The sequence below is a fragment of the Molossus molossus genome, unplaced genomic scaffold (assembly GCF_014108415.1).
Source record: "Molossus molossus isolate mMolMol1 unplaced genomic scaffold, mMolMol1.p scaffold_m16_p_10, whole genome shotgun sequence".
In the NCBI taxonomy this organism is placed as follows: domain Eukaryota; kingdom Metazoa; phylum Chordata; class Mammalia; order Chiroptera; family Molossidae; genus Molossus; species Molossus molossus.
Genome location: NW_023425345.1, coordinates 5,029,236 through 5,055,837, shown reverse-complemented (window position 1 = coordinate 5,055,837; position 26,602 = coordinate 5,029,236). Strand labels below are relative to the sequence as shown.

Here is a 26,602-nt window from a genome sequence, read left to right as displayed (position 1 = left end):
GCCCTTAGCAGGAACTGAATCCAGGTCTCTCTGGACCGCAGGTCGACACTCTAACCGCTGAGCCAAACCAGCCAGGGCTCCTTGTATATTCTTTATAACTTAGCATTCAATATACAATTGGTGAGTGAATGACTTAATGGATAATCAAATATCTTTTGTAACATGGTACTTTTAGTACTTGAATTTTTATAGAAGTTGTTGCAACATAAGAGATGAAATCTTTTTGAAGTTTATAAAGATTGTCATTGTAAATATTACCATTTTAATTTTAAAATATTTTTATCATATACACATTTTGAAAACTAGATTTTGTTTTTGTTTAACAATCAGAAAAAATCATTTTCTTTTACACATTTCTAAATTAGTATCAGAAACTTTACATTCAAATTAACTTTAATATTTTAAAAATATTTTGAATTTTCTACCCAAAACTTTAAAAAGTCATGCTACCAGAACCACTAGTCTGGATCCTTGATACACAAAATGTGGTCCATCAATCAGCAGCATCAACATCACTTGGAAACTTGTTAGAAATACCCATTGATTGCCTCCCACAGGACCCTGACTAGGGCCCAGATGGAACCGCAAGGGAGGTACCTGCCCTCCTTAACCTGCAACTCTTTGGTCAGAGGTGGACACTCTAACTGCCAAGCCAAACCGGCCAGGGCAAAAGTACATTCTTTTTTTTTTAATCCTCACCTTAAGATATTTTTCCTTTTTTTTTTTTGTTCAAATAGAGTGGGAGGGAGAGAGAGGGGGAAAGAGAGACATCGATGTGAGAGAGACACATCATGGGACTCATTGGTCCAAGGGCAGTTGCTCTAACCACGGAGCATCAAAAGTACATTCTTTAAAAGTGATTGCAGGCCCTGGCCGGTTTGGCTCAGCAGTTAGAGCGTTGGCCTGCGTTCCGGAGAGACCTGGGTTCGGTACCGCTAAGTGCACGTATCTCGGTTGCAATTTGTCCCCGGCCCTAGTTGGGCCCTGTGGGTGGCAGCCACTAGATGTGTACCTTTCACTTCGATGTTTCTCTCTCTCTCTCTCTCCCTCCCACTCTATGTGAACAAAGAATGAAAAAATGTCCTCGGGTGAGGGTAAAAAAAATAAAATGATTTAAAATTTACCTTAATTTAATATTTATTTTCTGTTGTTACAAAGCTGAATGTACTGTTTGATACTGTAAATTTTTTTTTAAAAAAAGCTTTTTTTGTGTGTCCTGTAAACTTTTTTTTCTTAAACATCTCCCTCTTTCGGAAATGTATTCTCTGTAAGTGTTCGAGGGGAAATTTAGAGTAGAGTGGGACATTTCTGAACCTTTGGACTTCCCTTCCCTATGGAGAGACTCACTTAACAACCTAACACAAAGGGGGCGGGGCAGGGCGGGGCAGGGAGTGGACCCTGCGCTTGCGCGTCTCCTAGTAGCCAACGTCACGGCGCCGGCATCGTCTGCACGCACGTCCGGGTCGCCGCATCCGTTTACTTTACCAGGCTGTTGTCTCTGTTGTTCCTTCTGCAGCCTCCGCGGCCTCCGCCGCCACCTCTGCTGCCTCTGCCGCCTCTGCCGCTTCTGCCCCCTTTGCCCCCCTGCCGCCATGGCTCAGTACAAGGGCGCCGCGAGCGAGGCGGGCCGCGCCATGCACCTGATGAAGAAGCGGGAGAAGCAACGTGAGCAAATGGAGCAGATGAAGCAGCGGATCGCTGAGGAGAACATAATGAAATCCAACATTGACAAGAAGTTTTCTGCACACTACGATGCCGTAGAGGCGGAGCTCAAGTCCAGCACGGTGGGACTTGTGACCCTGAATGACATGAAGGCCAAGCAGGAGGCACTGGTGAAGGAACGGGAGAAGCAACTGGCCAAGAAGGAGCAGTCAAAGGAGTTGCAGCTGAAACTGGAGAGACTTCGAGAGAAGGAGCGCAAGAAGGAGGCCAAGCGGAAGATCTCCTGCCTGTCCTTCACTGTGGGTGAAGAGGAGGAGGTGGGCGAGGAGCAGGAGGAGATGGCCATGTATGAGGAGGAACTGGAAAGGGAAGAGATCACCACGAAGAAGAGGAAATTGGGGAAGAACCCTGATGTGGACACAAGCTTTTTGCCCGACCGCGACCGCGAGGAGGAGGAGAATCGGCTCCGGGAAGAGCTGAGGCAAGAATGGGAAGCCAAGCAGGAGAAGATCAAAAGCGAGGAGATTGAAATCACCTTCAGTTACTGGGATGGCTCCGGGCACCGGCGGACAGTCAAGATGAAAAAAGGCAACACCATGCAGCAGTTCCTGCAGAAAGCGCTCGAGATCTTGCGCAAAGACTTCAGTGAGCTCAGGTCAGCAGGGGTGGAGCAGCTCATGTACATCAAGGAGGACCTAATCATACCCCACCACCACAGCTTCTACGATTTCATTGTCACCAAGGCACGAGGGAAGAGTGGACCACTCTTTAATTTCGATGTCCATGATGATGTGCGGCTGCTCAGTGACGCCACTGTGGAGAAGGACGAGTCACACGCAGGCAAGGTGGTGCTAAGGAGCTGGTACGAGAAGAACAAGCACATCTTCCCCGCCAGCCGCTGGGAACCCTACGACCCCGAGAAGAAGTGGGACAAGTATACGATCCGGTGAATGCAGAGGTGGACCAGGCTTGCTCACCCTGTTCCTTCCAGTCTACCCACTCCTCCAATCTGCAGGATTCCAGACGCCCGGCTTCACCCCTGTTGTGATGTGACTGATCATCCCCTGCCCCTGATGCTGTCCTTTACTAAAGAAATGGACATGTTAGCCTGGCAGGTGTGACTCAGTTGGTTGAGTATCCTCCCCTGTACCAGGTTGGATTCCCCCTGGGAGCACATGCCCAGGTTGTGGGCTTGAACACCAGTAGGGGGTGTGCAGGAGGTAGCCGACCAATGTTTCTCTTTCTCTCTCTCTCTCTCTTCCCCTTTCTGAAATCAATAAAAACATAAAAATTATTTTTTAAAAATGCACGTTAGAGTCAGAGCACTGTTTTATTTTTAAAAACATTTTTTAAAGATAAAATTCACATAACAAAGTTCACCATCTTGGCCATATCCAAGTGTACAATTCAGGGGTATTTAGTATATTTATGATGTTGTACAACCATCATCTCTATGTAGTTCCAGAATATATCCAACATCTCCAAAGGAGACCTACCCCATACCCATTAGCAGTCTCTCCCCCAGGCCCTGGCACCCTCCAGTGTACTTTCTGTCTATATGGATTTGCCTATCCTGGACGTTTCACATAAATGGAATCATACAATTTTTTTTTTTTTTTAAAGCTTCCCTGGCCAGTGTGGCTCGGTGGTTGGAGTGTTGGTCTGTGCATTGAAGGGTTGAGGGTTTGATTCCTAGCCCCAGTTGGGGCATGTGTGGGAGGCAACCAGTTGATGTGTCTCTCTTACATTGATGTTTCTCTCTCTTTTCCTCCCTTCCACTCTCTCTAAGAATCAATGGAAAAAATATCCTTGGGTGAGGATTAACAAAAAAAAAAAGAATGAAGTAAGAGAATCAGGTACCCCTTCCCCAACTATTTTCAATAGGTTTATTCATTCATTTACATATATATTCCTGAATTGGCATACAATGTAAAGTTATAAATCAGGGACTTTTAAGGTAAATACAAGATTTAAATTTCTTGCTGACTTTCCTTTAATAACATGAGGAAAACAAACTCTTATTTCAAGATCTGGAATGTGAGACTGCTTTTCTATTTCTTCATCCCCTAATAAGCACTAAGAAGCAATTTGCATCAATTCACCACCTACTCCTTGGCATCCCCAATTCCTCCAGCCGTTATTGCGAAGGTGGCTTCATTTTCAGGCATCTCCGGGCTAACAGAATGCAAGGGAACAGAAGTTTATAAAAAGCTCTGTTTCTATAAATACATGTCACAGGCATCATAATCCTATCAGTCTATTTCCAGAGACATCTCAGAGTTGGTACAGCTAAATGTGGACTACAGAATTTATCCACAAGTATTATCAACCCTCACAAACACTTATTGAATAACTTCTTTTATTTAAAAAAATTCTTATTAAAGTTTATTTGAGCCAAACTGAGCACATGCTGGGAAGCAAGATCTCAAATGCTTCTGAACAACTATATGTAAGATTCTGAATGTCAAGAAAAATAACTCCAAACTTAGAAATATACAAAAAAGATAGTAGTGTTCTTTCAGTATGTTATCAGGCATTGTATAGCAGACACTTAAGGGCTTACCTAATTCTAAAGGGATGTGCACCTTTTACTAACTAGACCTGTGTGGGGGAAAACTGAAAAGCTGAAATGAACTAAAATATTACTGAGTACTTTCAGTAGGAAAATAAGTTGGCTAGCACATCTTTCTAGGTTGTCCAATTCTATGAGTACTCTATGCTTTTCATTGTCTTTGAGCTATTTTACAACTCTGTAAATTGTAGAAATCTATGAGTAATGCAAATTATTCTTGTCCATAAAAATATAAATTGTATAAGGAGGAATGTAAATGATTACTGTCCTATGGATACTGTGACCTGTTTTTGATCAACTTATAATTCATTTCAGCATTCCTTATCTAACTACATATGTGTGGTAATTTGATTTTTTTTTTATCTACTTATAAAATCTTTTTGATTACTGCATTAGTGAGTTGAATAAACTCTTTGACATTTTACACTGTACATGAGTCATATGTCCTTTTTTTAAAAAATATTTTTATTGATTTTTTTTAGATAGAGAGGAAGGGAGAGGGGGAGAGAGATAGAAACACTGATGTGAGAGAAACATCAATTGGCTGCCTTCTGCACGCCCCATTACTGGGGATTAAGCTCACAATGTGGGCATGTGCCCTGACCGTGAATCAAACCAGCAACCTGTTGGCATATGGGATGATGCTCAATCCACTGAGCCACACTGATTGGGCTGTTCTTTAAAATTTTACCTTTTTATTCTACAATTCTGTAGGGCAGAGTTAATTTGTAGAAAACTAATAGCAATGCAGATTATTCTTGTCTGAGAGCAATGCAGATTATTCAAGTCTATAGCAATGGAAATGAATTTCATTGTGTAGAGAAGCAACTGATTTCCCTCCAGTAGAAAATACAACTTTATTTATTGATTTTTTTTTTTAAATCCTCACTCTAGGATATTTTTCCATTGATTTTTAGATAGAGTGGAAGGGAGGGAGGGAGAGAGAGTGAGAGAGAAACATCGATGTGAGAGAGACACATTGATTAGTTTCCTCCCATATGACCCCGACTGGGGCTAGGGATCGAACTTGCAACCCAGGTATGTGATGTGCCCTTGACTGGAAATTGCACCCACAACCCTTCAAGTCCTCGGGCTGATGCTGTAACCACTGAGCCCAACCGGCCAGGGCTATTGATTTTTTGTTTTAGAGAGAGAGAGTGGGAGAGAGAGAGGGAGAGAGAAAGAGACATCAATTTGTTGTTCCACTTATTTATGCATTTACTGGTTGATTTTTGTACATGCCCTAACTAGAGATGGAACCCTCAACCTTGGCCTGTCTGGACAATGCTCTAACCCACTGAGCTACCCGGCCAGGGCTGAAAAGACAACTTTAAATATTACGGTTTACTGCCTGGAAGTATAGTAACAAATTTTGCATTTGCTAGCAAATTTATTTTAGCATTTCTTTGACTAACTACATAAATCTCTTTCTCAAATTATCCTTTGAATCAGTGGTTTCCTAATTACAGAGTTGAATAAAATCTTTGACATGTTCATTTTATATTTATTTGCAAGAAAGTCTTATTTTTAACTTTTAAAAAATCATACTTTATCATGTACTAGACCCTATAGATTTTATAAAAATGAGATAGAATCCTTACTCTGGAAGTATGGAAGTTGGGAGGAGGTTAGTTGCCATTTTAAATAGGGAGATCAAGATAAGCATTGGTGAAAAGGTAACATTTGATCAAAGATTTGAAGGAGGTGAGGGAGATAACCAGAAGAATGGCAATAAGGGAAAAGATTATTCCAGGCAGGGAGAACAATAAGCACAAAGGCCCCAGGGTAGAAGGGTGCCTGACATGTATAGAACATCAAAGTGCCCACTGAGGCTGGAGCTCTGTGAGCAAGGAGAGAGCAGGAGGAACAGGAATAGGGCCATTCATGCCGTGCTCTGTAAACCACTGTAGAGACTTGGGCTTTTATTATGAGTTAAGATGGGGAGCCATTGGAGGATTTTAAGCAGAGAATAGATATAATCTTAGTTTTACAAAGGACTGCTCTAATTTCTGTGTCTAAAATAGACTGTAGCCCTGGCCGGTTTTGCTCAGCGGTTAGAGCATCGGCCTGCGGTCTGGAGAGACCCGGGTTCGGTTTCCGCTAAGGACACGTACCTCGGTTGCAGTTTGTCCCCGGCCCTGGTTGGGTCGTGTGGGTAGCAACCACTCGATGTGTCCCTTTCATGTCGGTGTTTCTCTCTCTCTCTCCCTCCCACTCTATCTGAACAAAATATCAAAAAATGTCCTCGGGTGAGGATAAAAAAAAAAAAAAAGACTGTAAAGGAACAATGGTTCTAACTGCTTGAGGCCTTGGTTTCCTCATGTGTAAAATGGGGATAATGACCTCTATCTCTTAGAGTTGTTGTTATAAACAATGAAATATATATAAAGCACTTGGTATAAAGTCTAGTACATAGTAGACGCTCAATTAGTGTTAGCTATCATTATTAGCATCATCAGCTTCTCTACCAAAAAGTTCTTAAGGAGAATTCTTTGTGAGAAATCTTTAGGGACTGGAAAAGAAGAGAGTGTGTGCTACACATACTAGAAACTTAGAAAACTAAGTTTTGACATTTTAAAAACTCTGACCTAGTTCTGTTTTTATAAAAATTTGACAATTTGAATGTAAGCTCGAGGACAGGACATAACTAATCTCTATAACTTTAATTATCCTTTATTGAGTCTGCAGAACAGTAGTATTCTATTAGGATTGTAAGAATTTCAGGAGTTGTCTGTTCCTGTAGGTTTGCAGGGCTTGATGAAATATACAAATGATTGAACATGGAGGTCCATTCATTTATTAATTTAACAAATAGTTACTGAGTTCCTACTAGTGCCAAGTAGCTTGCTAGGTGCTGGGGATTATAAAGAACCCACCAGTCCCTGTGAGGGAGATGTACATATAATGAGGTGATTATAATTCAGAGTGAAAAATGTTAGGAAATTTCTAAGCACAGCAATCTGTGCAAGATATAGACCAATAAGTTTTAGTAAAGCGCAAAAATATTCTACCTATTTAATTTAAAAAACATTTGTAGCAAATTTATAGAGACTGCTGACACTCCATAAAATATAGCATTTGAATATTATAGTTTTCCATAGGACAGGTAATGAAAAGCAAAATGGTCTGAATAAAAATTATGTAGATGTGGGACCTGATTATTTAATATATATTTAATGATAATATATAATAAGCACTGTGATTCATAGTAAAAATCAGAGTAAGAGCTCATATGATTTCTTTTCGGCTGGCTTTCCCCTCCCTAGGGTAAAGAGTTATTACACATCTTTACCTTGCTGCTCGGGGTTAGCTAATCAATCAGTCATAAAAATTGCACATCTATGATGTCCCAGGCATAGTGTCCCTATCCTCAAGGTATTTAATGTCTAGCAAGGATGACATATGCTGTACTATAAATCACTACCAATGGAATGTAAGCTCCATGAGGACAGGGCCTTGATTTTTGTTTTGTTCACTCTATGCCTAGAACCAAGACCCGCTGATGTGTAGTAAGTTACTTTTTATTTATTTTTATTTTTTTATCCTCACCCGAGGATATTTTTCCATTTTTTGTACAGATAGAGTGGGAGGGAGAGAGAGGAAGGAGAGAGAGAGAGAAACATCGATGTGAAGGGACACATCGAGTGGCTGCCACCCGCACGACCAACCAGGGCCGGGGACAAACTGCAACCGAAGTACGTGCCCTTAGCGGGAACCAAACCCGGGTCTCTCCGGACCGCAGGCCGACGCTCTAACCGCTGAGCCAAACTGGCCAGGGCATAGTAGTAAGTTACTTTTTAAAACTTATTGCCCTGGCCGGTTTTGCTCAGTGGTTAGAGTGTTGGCCCATGGACCAATGATGCAGGTTCAATTCCAGTCAAGGGTACATACCTCGGTTTTGGTTCATCCCCAGCCCTAGTCAGGGTCATGCAGGATTCAACCAATCAATGTGTCCCTCTCATTCAGATGTTTCTCTCTCTTTTCCTCCCTCCCACTCTATCTGAAGATATATAGGAAAAAAAAAAAAATGTCCTCAGGTGAGGATTGGAAAAAATAAAAATAAAAGTTATTGTTTACCCCTGGCTGGTTTGGCTCAACAGTTAGAACATCAGCCCCGCCCTGGCCGGTTTGGCTCAGCGGTTAGAGCATTGGCCTGCAGTCCGGAGACACCCGGGTTCGGTTCCCGCTAAGGGCACGTACTTCGGTTGCAGTTTGTCCCCGGCCCTGGTTGGTCGTGCGGGTGGTAGCCACTCGATGTGTCCCTTTCACGTCGATGTTTCTCTCTCTCTCTCTCTCCCTCTCTCTCCCTCCCACTCTATCTGTACAAAAATTGGAAAAATGTCCTCGGGTGAGGATAAAAAAAAAGAACATCAGCCCCAGGACCAAAGACTCGAGGGTTCAGTTCTGGTCAAGGACAATGCCTCAGTTGCAGTTTGATCCCTGGCCCTGGTTGGGGTCGTGCGGGAGACAACCAATTGATGTATCTCTCTCACATTGATGTTTCTCTCTCTCTCCTTCCCACCTTCCTTCCCACTCTATCAGAATATCAATAAAAAAATATCCTTGGGTGAGGATGAAAAATTAAAAAAAAATAATAATAAAACTTATAGTCTATAATTTTTTTTTTTTAATCCTCACCCAAGGACATTTTTGCATTTCTCTTCAGATAGAGCGGGAAGGGGAGAGGGAGGAAGAGAGAGAGAAACATTAATGTGAGAGAGACACATTGACTGTCTGCCACCCACACAAGCCCTTGGGGCCAGGGACAAACTGCAACTGAGGTACGTGTCCCTAGCGGGAACTGAACCAGGACTCTGGTCCATGGGCCGACATTCTAACCACTGAGCCAAACCGGCCAGGGCTATAATTTTTTTTTTTTATCCTCACCCGAGGACATTTTTCCATTTTTTGTTCAGATAGAGTGGGAGGGAGGGAGAGAGAGAGAAACATCGACGTGAAAGGGACACATCGAGTTGTTGCCACCCACATGAACCATTCAGGGCCGGGGACAAACTGCAACCGAGGTACGTGCCCTTAGCAGGAACTGAACCCGGGTATCTCTGGACATCAGGCTGATGCTCTAACCGCTGAGCCAAACCGGCTAGGGCAGGGCTATAATTCTTAATTAAATAAGTAAAGTACTGTCCGGCTGGTATGGCTCAGTGGTTGAGTGTTGACCTATGCACCAAGAGGTGACCGGTTCGATTCCTGGTCAGGACACATGTCCAGGTTGTGGGCCTGATCCCTAGTGGGGGGCATGCAAGAGGCAGCCAATCAATGGTCTCTCTCATCGATGTTTCAATCTCTCTCTTCCTCTCACTTCCTCTCTCTTTAAAATCAGTACAAAAAAAAAAATTAAATAAGTAAAGTACTTATATGCATGTATGCATGAACAACGAACATGGACAACAAAGCTGGGGAGAGGGCGAGGAGGGAAGGGGAGGAGGGAATCAGTGGGGGAGAAAGGAGAAACATCTGTAACAAAAATAAATTAATTTAAATTAAAAAAATAAGTAAAGTACTATGAAAGAATATAAGGTTTAATGTAGGGTATAGCCTATACTGCAAGGGTCAGGAGAAGTGATGTTTTTAAACTGAAACTTGGAAAGAAAACTGAATATATTCCTGTCATACCCTGTACTTTTCCTGCACTTACCACACTTCAGTTGGAATTGATTATTTCATTATCTAGCTTTACTGTAAGCTTTAGAAGGTCAAGGACCAAGTCTATTTGTTCATAGAATTCCTGAATCCCTAGTACCTATGTACTAGAACCTAGTACATAGTAAGCACTTCCCAATTAGTTGAATAATTTTTGAGAAGGAAATTCAAACAATGCAGTATCTTCCAGTGGTATAATTACAGCCTCTCAGGAGAGGCAATTTTATTTAATACCATGTGTACAATGCCCTGGCTGGTGTGGCTTAGTGGTTGGAGCGTTGTTGGCCTGTGCACCAAAGGATCAAGTTTTTTTTTATTTCTGGTCAAGGGCATGTGCCTGGGTTGTGGGTTGGATCCCTGGGCCCCAGTCAGTGCATGTGTGGGAGGCAACCAGTCCACATCGATGTTTTTCTCTCTTTCTCTCTCCCTCCCACTCTCTCTAAAAGTCAATGGAAAAGACCGACCAGTGTGGCTCAGTGGTTGACCATCAACCCACCAAGAGGTCGCTAGTTCGATTCCCAGTCAGGGCACATGCCCAGGTTGTAGGCCCAATCTCCCAGTAGGGGGCATGCAGGAGGCGGCCAATCAATGTTCTCTCTCATTGATGTTTGTATCTCTCTCTCCCTCTCCCTTCCTATCTCTCTAAAATTCAATAAAGAAAAAACTTTTTAAAAAGTCAGTGGAAAAAATGTCCTCTGGTGAAAATTAATAAAAACAAAACAAAACAAAAATATCATATGTACAAGAATCTGATTAAGAACGAGAAAACAGCCGGGCCACACGTTCGATCCCCAGTAGGGTGTGTGCAGGAGGCAGCTGATCAACAATTCTCCTCTCACCAATATTTCTATCTCTCGCTCCCTCTCCCTTTTTCTCTCTGTAAAATTAATAAAAATAAAATAATTAGATACATTTTTAAAAAGAATAAGATGCCCAGCCAGTGTGGCTCAGTGCATTGAGCATTGTCCCATGGACTGAGAGGTCCCAATTTGATTCCTGGGCTGGGTTAGGTTGTAGGCTCAATCGCCAGTAGGGGCCATGTAGGGGGCAGCCAACTGATGTTTCTCTCTCACATTGATGTTTCTATCTTTCTCTTCCTCTCTCTCTAAAAATCAATAAAAACATATTTTTAAAAAAGAGAATAGCTCTGGCCGGTTTGGCTCAGCAGTTAGAGCATCAGCCTGTGGACCAGAGAGTCCCGGGTTCAGTTCCAGCTAAGGGCATGTACCTTGGGTGCAGTTTGTCCCCGGCCCGAGTTGGGGTCATGTGGGTGGCAGCCACTCTATGTGTCTCTCACATCGATATTTCTCTCTCTCTCTTCCCCCCTTTCTCCCTCCTGCTCTATCTGAAGATAAATGCAAAAAATGTCCTCGGGTGAGGATTAAAAAAAAGAGAGAGAGAGAGAATAAATCTCAAAAAAAAAAAAAAAAAGAATAAGAAAATATTTACCTGTCATAAATCTTGGCAATTCTCAGTTCTCCTCTTCCCTTTCGCAAACTTATTCTTGTTGTTGATGCATGAGCCAGAATGTGTCCTCCAATGGGTTTTTTGGGGTCTGCCTGAAAACTGAATTCAAAACACCTTTTTCAGGTTATATTACATGGACTATATAGAGTAATATCTGCAATTTCAAGACAAGTTTTCTGTGGAGGATAGCGGAGGATGAAGTAGGTGTGTGTTCTGAACAAGCAGAAGTTTGTTCATTAACTGTGAAGTGAGGTAGGGTTTGCAGCCATCCAGTTTAGGCTTCTGAGATTCCTGTGATAAATAGTTAATGTTTTGTTTGATTTTTTTAAATAGAAAAAAAAAACACAAATAAAACATTACTTATTATCTTAGGATAACTCTTAGAGTTATGCAATTTTTCTTCTTTGCAAAATATTATTTACTTATTCATGCATTCATTTATCAGAAATATTTGTTAACAGCCTACTATGTGCCAAGCACTATTTCGTCTAATGAATAAGAAATACCCAACCCGCCTTCATGATGCTGTGATGTAAATAAGAGCAGATTGAAAACATCTTTCTTTCTTTTTTTTTTTAATCCTCACCCGAGGACATTTTCCATTTTTTGTTCAGATAGAGTGGGGGGTGGGGGGGGGAGAGAAACAGAGAAAGAAACATTGATGTGAAAGAGACACATTGAGTGGCGGTCTCCTGCACAACCCAACCAGGGCTGGGGACAAACTGCAATCAAGGTACATGCCCTCAGCGGGAACTGAACCCAGGTCTCTGGACCACAGGCCAATGCTCTAACTACCGATCCAAACCGGCCAGGGCAGAACATCTTTCTTATGTGTTAATTATATGTTGGAAGCCTTTAATGTGCTATAGGTTATAAATTTTCAGTGAGAATAATCTTAGATATGGAAGAAATAAAACTATCAAGGAGAATGTTGGACTGTAGAAAGATTGATGCTGCCACAGAATGTAGACCAGTTAGAAGATTCTACCAAGGGGATATAAGAAAGAATAGTCAGAGTTAGCTAAATGGGCAGAGAGAAATTTTAACAGCTATGTTATGGATGGTCTCTCAATACTGCTAGAAATTCTCCTATGTGAGCATGGTTAGCTTCACCTCCCCTTTTCCAAAACTTCAATGGTCTCCTTAAGTCCCCTTCTGTATTCTTGTCTCTTTATCTTTGACAACACCATCTACTTCTTCACAAAGAAAATGAGGGCTCTCAGGAAGCAGCTCCCTCAACTCCACCTTCTTTCTATCTGCCACCTACATACTGATTTACAGTTGTAGTCTTTCTTCCTCTCTTTTTTTTTTTTTTTTTTTATTTCAGCAACTGCTCTTACACCTCAATGTCTTTGCACACAGGATTCCCTCGAAAACGATAGCCTTTTTCCCACTGTTGTCATCCCTTCTTGGGAGCCTTGCCTGATACTCTGACATAGAGTAGAACCTGTCTCCTCTGTGCTCTCAAACTATTGTATATATTCTTCTATTAAAGCATACTACAGTCAGGCCGGTGTGACTCAGTGGTTGAGCATCGACCCGTGCACCAAGAGGTCACCAGTTTGATTCCTGGTCAGGGCACATGACCAGGTTGTGGGCCAAATCCCCAGTGTGGGGCATGGAAGAGGCAGCCAATCAATACTCTCTCTCATTGATGTTTCTATCTCTCTCTCTCCCTCTCCCTTCCTCTCTCTCTCAAATCAATCAATAAAAAAATAAATAAATAAAAATAAAGCATACTACATTGTAATTTTTAATTCATGGGTCTCACTCCCCCTTTATTTTAAGTCCTTATTCATCTTTGTAACTCAGCTGTTTAGGAAAGTGCCTATAATATAGAAGGCACTCAATAAATATCATTGAATGAATACAGAAGAGAAGATAATTTGGGTCTCCTTGATCTAGATCCTTTTGGACACAGATTTGTGATATACCTTTGAAGAAGCTATAATTCAAGGAAATTTTGAAGGGTGTTCTGACAGAAAGGCAAATGTAAAAGGAGATAGAATTTCTCCCTAATTGAAGTAATCCTTTCCCAACGCCAGTACAGATCATCTAAAGAAGAGCAGAAAGCTAGAGCTTTTAGCTGTATAGCCATGGTGTTTTCTTAGCAAATTATTTGCTGTTTCCAATGTAGTACACTACGCATAAAAGAGAATAGGTATTACTGCTTGTTCTTGATTATTCTTGGTGAACAGCCTGAATGTTAAGAATGTCATCTCCAGCCCTGGCCAGTTTGGCTCAGCAGTTAGAGCATTGGCCTGCGGTCCACAGAGACCCAGGTTCGGTTCCCGCTAAGGGCATGTACCTCGGCTGCAGTTTGTCCCCGGCCCTGGTTGGTCGTGCGGGTGGCAGCCACTCCATGTGTCCCTTTCACGTCGATGTTTCTCTCTCTCTCTTTCTTCCTCTCTCTCCCTCCCGCTCTATCTAAAAAAAAAAAAAAAGAATATCATCTCCAAAGGGAGATAATTTTGAATGAACTAAACAGGGAAATACATTATAGGATATGCAAAAGCAGTAAGAAAATATATAGAAAAGATATGGGAAGAAAAAAATGTACTTAGAATGAGTCATAAACTAAGAGGTTATGCTTAATCAAATAGATTGCAACATAGCATAGCAGCCTTAGCTCTGGGAGAATGTCAAGCCAATTCAAATTTTACTTGCTCCATCAAGGTATTCAGGATTCTGGGTGGAATTTGGGGTCAAATTTATGGCTCTTAATCTTTTTTATAGAATACTAACATGTTGATAATTTAATAAAAGTTATAGACTCTCTTGCCCTGGCCAGTTTCACTCAGTGGATAGAGCATCGGCCTGTGGTCCTGAGAGACCTGGGTTCGGTTTTTGCTAAGGGCATGGACCTTGGTTGCAGTTTGTCCCCAGCCCTGATTGGGTCATGCGGTGGCAGCCACTCGATGTGTCCCTTTCATGTCGATGTTTCTCTCTCTCTCTCTCTCTCTCTCTCTCTCTCTCCCTCCCTCCCCACTCTATCTGAGCAAAAAAATGGAAAAATGTCCTTGGGTGAAGATAAAAAAAAAAAAAAAGATATAGACTCTCTCCAAGAATAATGTACATATATAAAAATTTGCATAAGGACTTCCAGTCAAGATGGTGGTGTAGGTAAACATGGTATCGCGTCCTCCCACAACCACATCAAAGTTACAACTAAACTACAGAACAACCATCATTCAAAACCGCCTGAAATCAAGCTGAATGGAAGTCCTACAACTACGGAATTAAATCTGCAGCCACATCCAGACTGGTAGGAGGGGCGATGGCACAACGGGTTGGTCCCACACCCACGTGTGGCGGATAAAAATCAGGAGGCTCCCGCGGCTGGGAAGGTCCTTCCTGAGGACTGAGGGGTCCCCGTCCCACACCAGGTGCCCCGCTCAGGGTTCCAGTGCCAGTAAGAGAAGTCCCCATAACTTCTGGTTGGAAAAACCAGCGGAACCTGAAGCGGCTGGAGCCCCAGGCAGCTCCCTAAAGGGCCCGCGCACAGACTTATCGGACTCATTCCCTCTAAGCTCGGAGGGGAGGCAGCTCGAGGGGCGCCAGAGACATACAGGGAAGAACTGAGCTGTTTGGCACTGGAGCGAGGGCTGGAGAGGGGGCTTTCTCGGGGACAAACGTGCTGTAAGAGGCCTTTGTTCCTTTGGCGAGCCCTTCCCTGGGGCAGCAGACAGTCTCCATATCTGGGACTCCAGCAACCTGGCTCACACTGGTAGCCCTGCCATGCTGACTCCCTGAGGCCCCGCCCCGCGCCACACAACTGTCAAGCCAACCCAAGCTGTTGCCACTTGCTTAACCATAGGATTGGCCGGTCTTGGATCCTGCTTCAGGTTTTTCCTAAATTCTTTCAAACGAGCAGCATCGGGTCTCAGGGAGCCCCATACCTCTCATTAAGTAATACACTGAAACAAACACAGGGAGGCAGCCAAAATGAGGATACAAAGAAACAGGTCCCAAATGAAAGAACAGAACAAAACCCCAATAAAAGAACTAAGCGAAAGGGAGATAAGCAACCTAACAGATACTGAGTTCAAAATACTGCTTATAAGGATGCTCAGTGAACTTAGTGAGAACCTCAGTGAACTTAGGGAGGGCCTCAAGAGCATAAAAAAGGACCAGTTAGAAATCATGGATACACAGTTAGAATTGAAGGAGGCATTAACTGAAATAAAGAATAATTTACACAGCTTCAATAATAGAGTATGTAAATCCAAGGAGCAAACCATCGATTTGGAATATAAGGAAGCAAAAAATCCCCAATCAGAACAGCAAAAAGAAAAAAGAATCCCGCCCTGGCCGGTTTGGCTCAGCAGTTAGAGCGTCGGCCTGCGGTCCTGAGAGACCCAGTTCGGTTCCCGCTGAGGGCGCGTACCTTGGTTGCAGTTTGTCCCTGGCTCTGGTTGGGTCGTGCGGGTGGCAGCCACTCGATGTGTTCCTTTCGCATCGATGTTTCTCTCTCTCTCTGTTGCTCTCTCTTCCTCCCACTCTACCTGAACAAAAAATGGAAAAATGTCCTCGGGTGAGGATTAAAAAAAAAACAAAAAACAAGAAAAAAGAATCCCAAAAAATGAGGATAGTGTAAGGAGCCTCTGGGACAACTTCAAGCATGCCAACATTCGCATCTTGGGGGTGCCGGAAGGAGAAGAGAGAGAACAAGAAATTGAAAACCTGTTTGAAACAATAATGGCAGAAAACTTTCCTAACTTGGGGAAGGAAACAGACATACAAGTCCAGGAAGCACAGAGAGTCCCAAACAAGATGAACCCCAAGAGGCCCACACCAAGACACATCATCATCAAAATGCCAAAGGTTCAAGACAAAGAGAGAATCTTAAAAGCAGCAAGAGAAAGGCAGCTAGTTACCTACAAGGGAGTTCCCATAAGGCTGTCAGCTGATTTCTCAAAAGAAACTTTGCAGGCCAGAAGGGAGTGGCAAGAAATATTCAGAGTGATGAAAACCAAGAACCTACAACCAAAATTACTCTATCCTGCAAAGCTGTCATTTAGAATCGATGGACATATAAAAACTTTCCCAGACAAGAAAAAGTTAAAGGACTTCATCACTACCAAACCGTTATTATATGAAATGATAAAGGGTCTTTTTGAAGAAAAAGAAAATGTTTGAACAAACAAAATGGCAATGAATACATATCTATCAACAATGGAATCTACAAACAAAATGAACAGATAGAACAGAAACTTTCTCATAGATACAGAGAACATTTTGTTGGTTGCCAGTTGGGAGGGCGGTTGTGGGAATGGGTGAAAAAGGTGAAGGGATTAAGAAGCACAAATTCATTGCTAGACTGACAAACCTCAAAGGGAAAGGGGCTGGGGGGGTGGGGTGGGAAGAAATAAACCAAAGAACTTATATGCATAACCAATGGACACAGACAATAGTGTGGGAAAAGGTGGGAGGGGGGCGGGAGTAGGGAGGAGGGGGTCAATGGGGGAAAAATGTGGAACATCTGTAATACATTTTACATCCAACAATAAAGATTTGAAAAAAAGAAAAAGAAAAAAAAATTTAAAAGGGGAAAAAAAAAATTTGCATATATGTTTAGGAGATTCATGGTTTCTTTCCCCTCTGGTATAGATAGGTATTAATAATAATAACAACCAAGATTTACTGAGTCCTTAGTATGTGGCAGTCCTTACTCTTCTAACTCATCTAATTATTTCCCTTTGCTTGGATTCCATATTTAGTAAATAACTTTGGATTAAAATTTGGATTCCTGTAGAGGTCTGCCTATAGAGAGAGAATACACTGGTCATAAGAACCTCAAATGTAGTTACATTTTCAGTATCAGTAAACTGACTGTCTGATCTTTGAGTCTCATAAGCTTGATTAAGAGAGAGGTTTGTTCTTAGCAGGCTGACCAAAGAAAACCTCTGCCTGCAAGGCTGAGAGCCCTGAACTCTGGTCAGCTCACCAGGGTAATGGATATATCACTGCAAAGCCTCTCAAATGATAGCATGCTTACCTTCCTCCAGTCATATACAACTCTGATGTACTGTGTGGTGTATGAACTTTGGAATTAGACCCGGGTTCAACTTTTGGCTTATCAGCCAGACATGTAACCTCAGGAAAATTGTTTAACCATTCTAAGTGTGTTTCTTCATTATATTTTATTTTATTATTATTATTATTTTATCCTCATCTGAGGACATTTTCCACTTTTTGTTCAGATAGAGCAGGAGGAAGAAAGAGAGAGAGAAACATCGACATGAAAGGGACACATTGAGTGGCTGCCACCCACAACACCCAACCAGGGCTGGGGACAAACTGCAACCGAGGTAAGTGCCCTTAGTGGGAACTGAACCCGGGTCTCTCTGGACTGCAGGCCGACGCTCTAATCACTGAGCCAAATCAGCCAGGGCTGTTTCTTCATTTTAAATGGGGGATAATAACTGTGCCTAACTAGTAGGGTAGTTGTGAGAACAAAATGAAATAATGTAGGTAAGGCTTTAGTCCAGTAACTACAATTATTATTACCTACTTTCTTTTTTTTTTTTTTATCCTCACCCGAAGACATTTTTTTGATATTTTATTCAGATAGAGTGGGAGGGGGAGAGAGAGAAAGAGAGAAACATCGATGTGAAAGGGACACATCCAGTGGTCGCCACCCACACGACCCAACCGGGGCCGGGGACAAACTGCAACCGAGGTACGTGCCCTTAGCAGGAACCGAACCCAGGTCTCTCCAGACCGCAGGCCAATGCTCTAACCACTGAGCCAAACTGGCCAGGGCATTGCCTGCTTTCTTAATCCTGACTCAAACACATTATCTCTATTACCTTGGGCTCCTTACCTTTATGAATCTCAGTTTCTTCAACTGTAAAATGATAATAAAAAGACCTTATCTCTTAGGGCTGTTGTGAGGATTCAAGATATATTTAGCATAACTCATTGAGAGCCTACTACATGCCAGGAACTGTACCAATTAGCTACCCTTACAGTAATCTTGGTACATAAGAGATACTCAATAAAGAGTTATTATTTAACTGAACAATTCAGATAAAACATGTAGGCCAAGAAAATTTTCTTTTTCTTTTTTTTTTTTTATCCTCACCCGAGGACATTTTTCCATTTTTTGTTCAGATAGAGTGGGAGGGAGAGAGAGAGAGAGAAACATCGACGTGAAAGGAACACATCGAGTGGTTGCCACCCGCACGACCATCCAGGGCCGGGGACAAACTGCAACCGAGGTACGCGCCCTTAGCGCGAACCAAACCCGGGTCTCTCAGGACCGCAGGCCGACGCTCTAACCGCTGAGCCAAACCGGCCAGGGCCAAGAAAATCTTCTTAAAGTTTCTTTGAACTTCCTTTGAGCTAAGTCTTGAGGTAAAGTACAAGAAAGTGTTATAGTATTCCACATTCTTTTAGAGGGCTTTAATTTACTTCTATTTCTAACCAAGTAAAAGCAGCTTCAGAAAAACACCCACATCCCTCCTTTAGATACCAGAGTTAAAATACTGGCTCTGTTTTTTAATTGTGTGATTGAGCAAGTACTAAATACTCAGCCTCTGTTTCCTCTTTATATATTAGGAATAATAATAGTATCTGCCTGAAAAACGTGTTGGAGTGGGGCCTGATGGACCAAGCCAAAGGCAAGGTTGAGGGACAATGGGTCCCAGGCACTTTTGATTTGCTAAGGGGTAAGCTTACAAATGGATTTTCCCTTTAATTCTTAATTTATTAATATTTTTTATACAGATGGAATTTTTTAAAAAAATCCTCATCCAAGGATATTTTTCTATTTATTTTCAGAAGAGTGGGAGGGAGAGAGAGAGAAACATCAATGTGAGAGGGACACATTGACTGGTTGCCTCCCGCACAACCCCAACCAGGGCTGGGGACAAACTGCAACCAAGATACGTGCCCTTGGCCAGAATCAAATGCGAGACTCACTGGTCCACGGGCCAATGCTCTACCACTGAGCCAAACCCACCAGGGCTATACAGATGGAATTTTTTAGAAGGGGTCCATTAAGGAGAAAAAGACTGAGTGAGCATACCCTCAAATAAGTAGGATGCTTTGAGATTAGGGGAAGACAGGGAGAAAAGAATACTGCCAAAAGAGAAGAATTTTGGAGAAAAAGAAGAGATGGTTTTAAAAGGAGTATGTTTAGCCCTGGCCAGTTTGGCTCAGCGGTTAGAGCGTCGGCCTGCGGTCCGGAGAGACCCGGGTTCGGTTCCCGCTAAGGGCACGTACTTCGGTTGCAGTTTGTCCCTGACCCTGGTTGGTCGTGCGGGTGGCGGCCGCTCGATGTGTCCCTTCACGTCGATGTTTCTCACTCTCTCTCCCTTCCTCTCTCTCCCTCCCATTCTATCTGTACAAAAAATGGAAAAATATCCTCGGGTGAGGATTAAAAGAAAAAAAAAAATAAAATAAAAGGAGTATGTTTAACAAGATTTGTTAAGTAATCCACCCCTTTTGTTTCCTCCCAAAGTACGCAGAAAAATCTATACTTCTTTTTTCAACATTTTGAAATGGAATTCTAGAGTTTCATGGGAGCAGGGAAAGGATGGAGCAACATACTGAGTCTGCGTTCATAGAAAGAACCAGAAATCCCAAGGAGGTTGAGTGAATTACAAGATTATGCAGGAAAAACTAGGCACATGATGAGCAATCAATAAATATAAGTTATCTTACTTTTGATGGGAAAGAATATAAGTTCAAATGACTTGAACAAGGTCACCATGCTAGTGACCCTGGTTTAATGTTTTTTTTTTTTTGGTTTAATGTTTTTTATTTTTCTCTAACCATATTGCTTCTTAATTTAAGTCAATGATGTTGAATCAGTAGGAGACATTCCTAGAGAATAAACTGACTTCATATTTTTAAGACTGCAAATGTTCTAAGATGAGTTTTTGTTTTAGCAAAACAAATACACAAATGAAGTAGACAACATCATAGTCTTATTCATTGTTCATCTTATTATTTGCCTTGGTGTGGAGCTTTATAGCCTGATACGCTGACTTTTTATCTCCAGACCTTCATTAACTGGATCATTCTAGTTCTGAAATCTGTATCTGTAAGCCTCATCTAGGAGCTGCTGTTCTGCTGTATCACACAGCAACTCCTCGACTCTATAATTTTGTTCCTTTTTAATACAATGTGCCACAAGTATAATGCATGGGATATAAGCCTCAATTATTGTCAGTGTACTTGGGGACTCCTACCAATTATAGTGATATTACTCTGACAGGGCCCAGGCGAGCTGTAACTTGGAGTTCCTCAGCACTGAGAAACAAAAGTATTTTCTTTATGGGAGGTTTTCTATTAGCATTTGAAATCCTTTAATTTAAAACTGTCCTCTTTGTTTGTTTTTTTCATTTAGTGTGGTAATTTATGTGCCTTATATGAACACATGCATTTACTTTGTATTGTTATTATTTAAAATACTTCAGAATATACTAATTATGGTGAACCTTGTTTCCTTACAACTCAGCTAGGTGAAGCAGATTGACCAGCAAAAATACTAGGCTCTGTTACCTTATCTGACTCTTTACTTAGCTCCTTTCATTATAAATCTCTTCCCCTGACTCCTTCAATCATTTTCTTCCTGCCACCCCTCTACTTCTCCTGTCATTGTCTTACTGGAGTCAATTCAAAATGGTTTTACTCTTTTTGAAACTTTCTACAAATATCAGAAAAAGAACCCCTATCTGTGACCTAATTCACAGTGATTTCACTTGCCTTCTAACTCCAGATAGACAGTGTTGGCCTCTTCAATGTTCCCTCCCCACACCCGAAGAAAGAACATTGCTCTTTAACTTGAACTGTTTTGTTTGAATGCAACCCACTGAGCCAATGAGTCATTTTTCTCTTTTTAAAGCAAGCCTTAAAAATCTTCCATTTCTCTTCAGTTTAAAATTATTCTGTTTGTGAAGTACTTCATGTCCTATGTATAAAGATACCCTATAAAACAGAGAAGATTGCCTTAACCACTCAAAGACCAATGACAATGCATGCCCTACCAAGACCGTAAAATTTTGAGTTACATGGACATCATTTATTTGCCTATTTTTATGGAGGCAAGGCACATAATCTCTTTTGTTCACTAGTGAATTTCCAGGATCTTGATGCACACATTTTCATATTTATTGATTAAATTAATTGATTGATTTCCCCCTCCTCAATCTTTTTAACTTGTTTAATATCATTTATGTACTCTTTTCATATTAAAATCTCCTGTGATTAAGTAGAAAATACTTATAAAAGAGTATTGAAAAGTAAGAGAGATATCAAACTGCAGAAGATGCAGCAATACTCTTAGTGTTAATTTAGAAAATGCCTAACAAGAGACACATTCATTTCAGTACAATTTGCAGAATTTATATTAGCATATCAAATGTCTTCTAATATATATGTCAATTTCCATGACTTATTTTATAATTGGAATTTGGGGGAATGTAATGTATAGCAGAGTGACTGCAGTTAATAATAATTAAAAAATAGCCCTGGTCGGTTTGGCTCAGCGGTTAGAGCATCGACCTTCGGTCCAGAGAGGCCTGGGTTCGATTCCCACTAAGGGCATGTACTTCGGTTGCAGTTTGTCCCCAGCCCTGGTTGGGTCATGCAGGTGGCAACCACTTGATGTGTCCCTTTCACGTGGATGTTTCTCTCTCTTCCTCTCACTCTATCTGCACAAACAATGGGAAAATGTCCTCGGGTGAGGATAAAAAAATAATAATAATATGTCAGCCTGGCCAGTGTGGCTCAGTGGTTGAGTGTTGACCCATTCACCAAGAGGTTGCTGGTTTGATTCCCAGTCAGGGCACATGTCCAGGTTTTGGGTCCAATCCCCAGTGGGGAGCATGCAGGCGGCAGCCAATCGATGTTTTCTCTCATTGATGTTTCTATCTTCTCCCTCTCCCTTCCTCTCTCTCTAAAATCAATAAAAGAAAAATCATTAAAAAAATATGTCAATGACTCATTTATCTGCCACTGTCTGATGTAGTGATATTTAGAGTTATAACTGACGGAAGCAAGAATCTTAAATAGATGTTAAAATCGATGGATGAGCCCTGGCCAGTTTGGCTCAGAGGTTAGAGGGTCAGCCCGCGGACTGAAGGGTCACAGGTTTGATTCCCAGTCAAGGACACATACCTGAGTTGCAGATTCAATCCCTGGTCCCGGTGGGGGTCGTGCGGAAAACAACCAATCAATGTGTCTCTCTTGCATTGATGTTTCTCTCTCTCTCTCTTTCCCCTTCCCTCTCTTCCACTCTATCAAAAATCAGTGAAAAATACCCTCAGGTGAGGATTAACAATAACAAAAAGAAATCAATGGGTGAAAGCTTATCTTAGAACAAGGTATTCGCACGAGTCTCAAAGTATCATCTCACAAATTACTTATTGATTACAAAGAGGAAAAGGTCTTATACAATGCAGAAACTTTGTGAACACCATTTTAATCACATGATCAAACTTAACATCACTAATAATGGGACAAACTGCCTTATAGTTCTGCCAAAAGTGTTTAACACTTTAAATAATGAGAAAAAAATCAACTCCAAATTGAGGGACATTCTGAAAAACAGTTGGCCTGTGCTCTTCACAAATATCAGTGTCATAAAAGTCTAACCAAGGTTGAGGAGCTTTTCTGATTAAAGAGGCTTAAGAGATATGACAATTACATGCAACGTATGACCCTCCATTGATCTTAAATCTAAATAAAACAAAAATGCCAATATTATAAAGGAAATTATTGGCACAATTGGACATACTCAAATACAACTGTATATTAGATAACACAAGTATACCAATGTTAACTTTCCTAAGTATAATAATTATATTGTGGTTATGTAGGAAAATGTTCTTGTTCTTAGAAGAGATATACTGAACTATTACAAGGTGAAGTGTCATGATGTCTACTAATAATTCTGAGTGGTTCAGGGGGAAAAAGAAACCTTCAAATGGTTCACCAAAACATACACACACACACACACACACACACACACACACACACACACACACACAGCATGTGTGTGTATGGAGAAAGATTTTATTTGAGTGCGTGCACACACAGAAAGAAAAAATGTGGCAAAAGTTTAACAATTTGATGAACCTAGGTGAAAGATAAATGTGTATCATTATACTAGTCTTGCAACTTTTTATGGGTTCAGGATTATTCTGCTTGTTTGTTCAGATACATAATCTTCAGAATTTTTGATAGTAGCAACTAACCTTTCTTCAAATTTTCTGTTTCCATTACCTTCTTTTATCTCTGCTTGCCTTTCCCTTCACTGCCAACTTTCATTCTTTTTTTTTTTTTAAATCCTCACCCAAGGATAATTTTTCCATTTATCTTCAGATAGAGTGGGAGAGGGAGAGGGAGAGGGAGAGGGAGAGGGAGAGGGAGAGGGAGAGGGAGAGGGAGAGGGAGAGGGAGAGGGAGAGGGAGAGGAGAGGGAGAGGGAGAGAGAGAGAGAGAGAGAGAGAGAGAGAGAGAGAGAGAGAGACATCGACATAAAGGAGACATCGACTGGTTGCCTCCTTCATGACCCTGACCACAGCCGTGGACCGAACCGCAACCAAGGTACATACCCTTGACCAGAATCAAACCCTTGACTCTTTGGTCCACAGGCTGATGCTCTAACCTCTGAGCCAAACCGGCCAGGGCTCACTGCCATCTTTCAAACAGAGCCACCAATAGTATGCGCAAATATTTCAACAAATTCTGTATATGCCTAGTATGAACTGAAACTGTTTCTTCAAATAGTAGACTTCTCTCATAGGACCTCTTATAAATATGTATATCCTGTAAAGAGTCTGCTTTTTTTAAAAAGGCTAACAGCTTATCAGTGCAATAGAAGCCGTTCATGTATCTGGAATATGTTTTAATTTCTCTGGGATCTTTTTCTTATTATGCTTCAATATTCTTTTAATCCTAGACAAAATTGGAGTGCAAAGTATCTCTGAAAATAGTTAAACTATTGCTTTCTTTTATAAACAACTAGAGAAAAAATGGGTTCTGGATAACAAATAAGTGATATTTGCAATTATAAAGTAATAAGCACTGTGCAATAAAAAGGTTTGTGATATATTTGTGCCCACATCAGAACTGATTATATTGGAATTATTTTCTTTCCTTTTTTTAAAAATCCTCACCTGAGGATATTTTTCCAATGATTTTTCAGATAGAATAAGATGGAGGGAGAGAGAGAGAAAAACATCAGTGTGAGAGAGACACATTGATTGGTTGCCTCCCACACAACCCCGACCAGGGCCAGAGATTGAACCACAACTGAGGTACGTGCCCTTGACCGAAATCAAGCCTGTATCTCTTTGGTCCACAGGCTGACAATCTAACCACTGAGCCAAACCAGCCAGAGCTGGAATTATTTTCTATTCTATACTTTAATCTTCTGTTATTAACCTTTGTGAAATACAAAAGCAGAATATTGGGGCTTACGTCATAGTTGCTCCTGGATCAGCAGTCATTTGATTGGTCACAAACACAGCCACATTATATTCTGCATCAAGAAATAAAATTAAGAAACTAAGATAATGGCAAAGTAAATATAAAAAAGTTCTTTGCTTAGATTTCATAGTTTAGGAATATTGTGTCATGAACAAAATTATATTTTATAAACAAAATTATATTCCTATTTTTTCAATAACATAAATTGATTTAAAGTTATTATTGTTATTATTTAGATACCTTATTGTATTAGAATCAATACTTTTTTAAAAGACCAGAATTCTCATGAAGGTAATTTAATTTTTAAAAATGTATTGCCACCCTGGCCGGTTTGGCTCAGCGGTTGAAGTGGCGGCCTGCAGACCAGAGAGTCCCGGGTTCGGTTCCCGCTAGGGGCACATACCAAAAAAAAAAAAAAATTGCCTCCTGACATTATTCTGAGCTTCCATGCAAAGTCTTCTCAGCAAACAGTCACAGATGCTATTCTGATAGTTGCCATTTTATTTTTAAAATCTACCTTCTGAGATTTTTTGGAGTCGTGATAACATCTGGGCCAATTTTTGTTGTCGTTCAGCCAACTCCCCTCGACCACTGAAATCCACTCGAAAAAGTGCCATTATCGAATCAATGATCTGCACAGAGTTCATGTAAAGTTAAATATGTATTTGGAAAGGAAGAAGTTAATATGAATCAGAATCAATAGAAGAAAAATAATATACTAAATAGCTCTGTGGGTGAACAATATTTAAAACTTGTACCAACAGCTTGAAGATGCCAGCTTCTTCATGGAACTTTGCTGCTACATAGTCAAGTAGCTCCATCTGATGTTCACCTGGTGGGAAATGCAGTGAGAAAATGTTATAAAAGCTGAAAGCAGAGGCTAAAATCAGTTATGTCTTGGGAGTCAGGCAAAAGAGAGTCCTGGAAGGATTTTCTTAATGATGTATAATTTTATTAAATATGACTTCATATTCTGCCTTAGCATACATGCCAAATGCTACATTATTCATGTTACTCTCTACTCCAAAGACAAAGAATAAGAAGTAATTTGAGGGCATTTTAACATCTAAGGACTTACCAGGTGATAAAATTTGTGGATTAAGTTAATTTGGAGAAAAGTAAAATAAAAAGAGAAAGTAACTGTCAAAATGTTGTATCACTCATATAGTAAATCACTGCTGCCAACCTTAAAGCAGCCCAAGAATCCAACTGCATGGGGCCCTTACTAGTATATGCACGTGCATAAAGGACGTTGTCCAGTACTGCATCATGGTCTACATTGAAGCGATCAGCAATGTCTCGGAGGCGATCTGGACGGCTGGAAGGTGCCAAAATTAAGGAACTAATAAAGCAATTCCAAAAAAGTTTAGATAACAACTACAAAAAAAAATACTGTAAGGAAATTAACAGAGAGGCTAAACAATGTACCTGCAAAGGTATTCTAGAGGATGCTAATAATCACTTCAAATCTATACCAGATTTTATTTTTCCTAAGTGCCTCAATGAACACCTTACATAGTGATAATGGTTAAAGAAATGATGAGGCACTAATGCATTTAAATATTAAATTATCTAATCTTTACAATAACCATGGAAGCCAGTTGTTATGACCTATATTACATTTTACAAATGAGGACACTGACAGAGATTACGCAAATGACTCAAGATTGTGCAGAAAATCAATTACAAGAGAAAAACTAGATACTAAGATTTGTGAATCTCTCTTGTTCTCAGGTCTATAAAAATAGAAGTATTCTAGAAAGATAATATCATAGAATTGCAATTCAATTTACT

General features: G+C 41.0%; 2 protein-coding genes across 5 annotated transcripts in view; one reads left to right on the top strand and one right to left on the bottom strand.

Moving 5' to 3' along the window:
- Positions 1-1,592: 1,592 nt before the first annotated feature.
- Positions 1,593-2,885, top strand: LOC118623668 (protein FAM50A-like). Its single transcript, XM_036251485.1, has one exon. The coding sequence runs from the start codon at positions 1,593-1,595 to the stop codon at positions 2,610-2,612; it is 1,020 nt and encodes a 339-aa protein (XP_036107378.1). The 3' UTR covers positions 2,613-2,885.
- DMC1 (DNA meiotic recombinase 1) overlaps positions 2,529-26,602 on the bottom strand; it is a 37,167-nt gene continuing 13,093 nt past the window's right edge. The window contains exons 9-14 of one of the 4 annotated variants that reach the window (XM_036251481.1): positions 26,035-26,126; positions 25,567-25,640; positions 25,326-25,440; positions 24,800-24,860; positions 11,345-11,461; positions 3,552-3,837 (exon numbers count right to left, since the gene is read on the bottom strand). In XM_036251481.1, the coding sequence (XP_036107374.1) occupies positions 3,768-3,837; positions 11,345-11,461; positions 24,800-24,860; positions 25,326-25,440; positions 25,567-25,640; positions 26,035-26,126 (529 nt within the window). In that variant the 3' untranslated portion in view covers positions 3,552-3,767. Of the gene's footprint in view, positions 2,570-3,551; positions 3,838-11,344; positions 11,462-24,799; positions 24,861-25,325; positions 25,441-25,566; positions 25,641-26,034; positions 26,127-26,602 lie in introns of those variants that run through there. The other 3 variants (XM_036251484.1, XM_036251483.1, XM_036251482.1) reach the window with 3 other exon arrangements.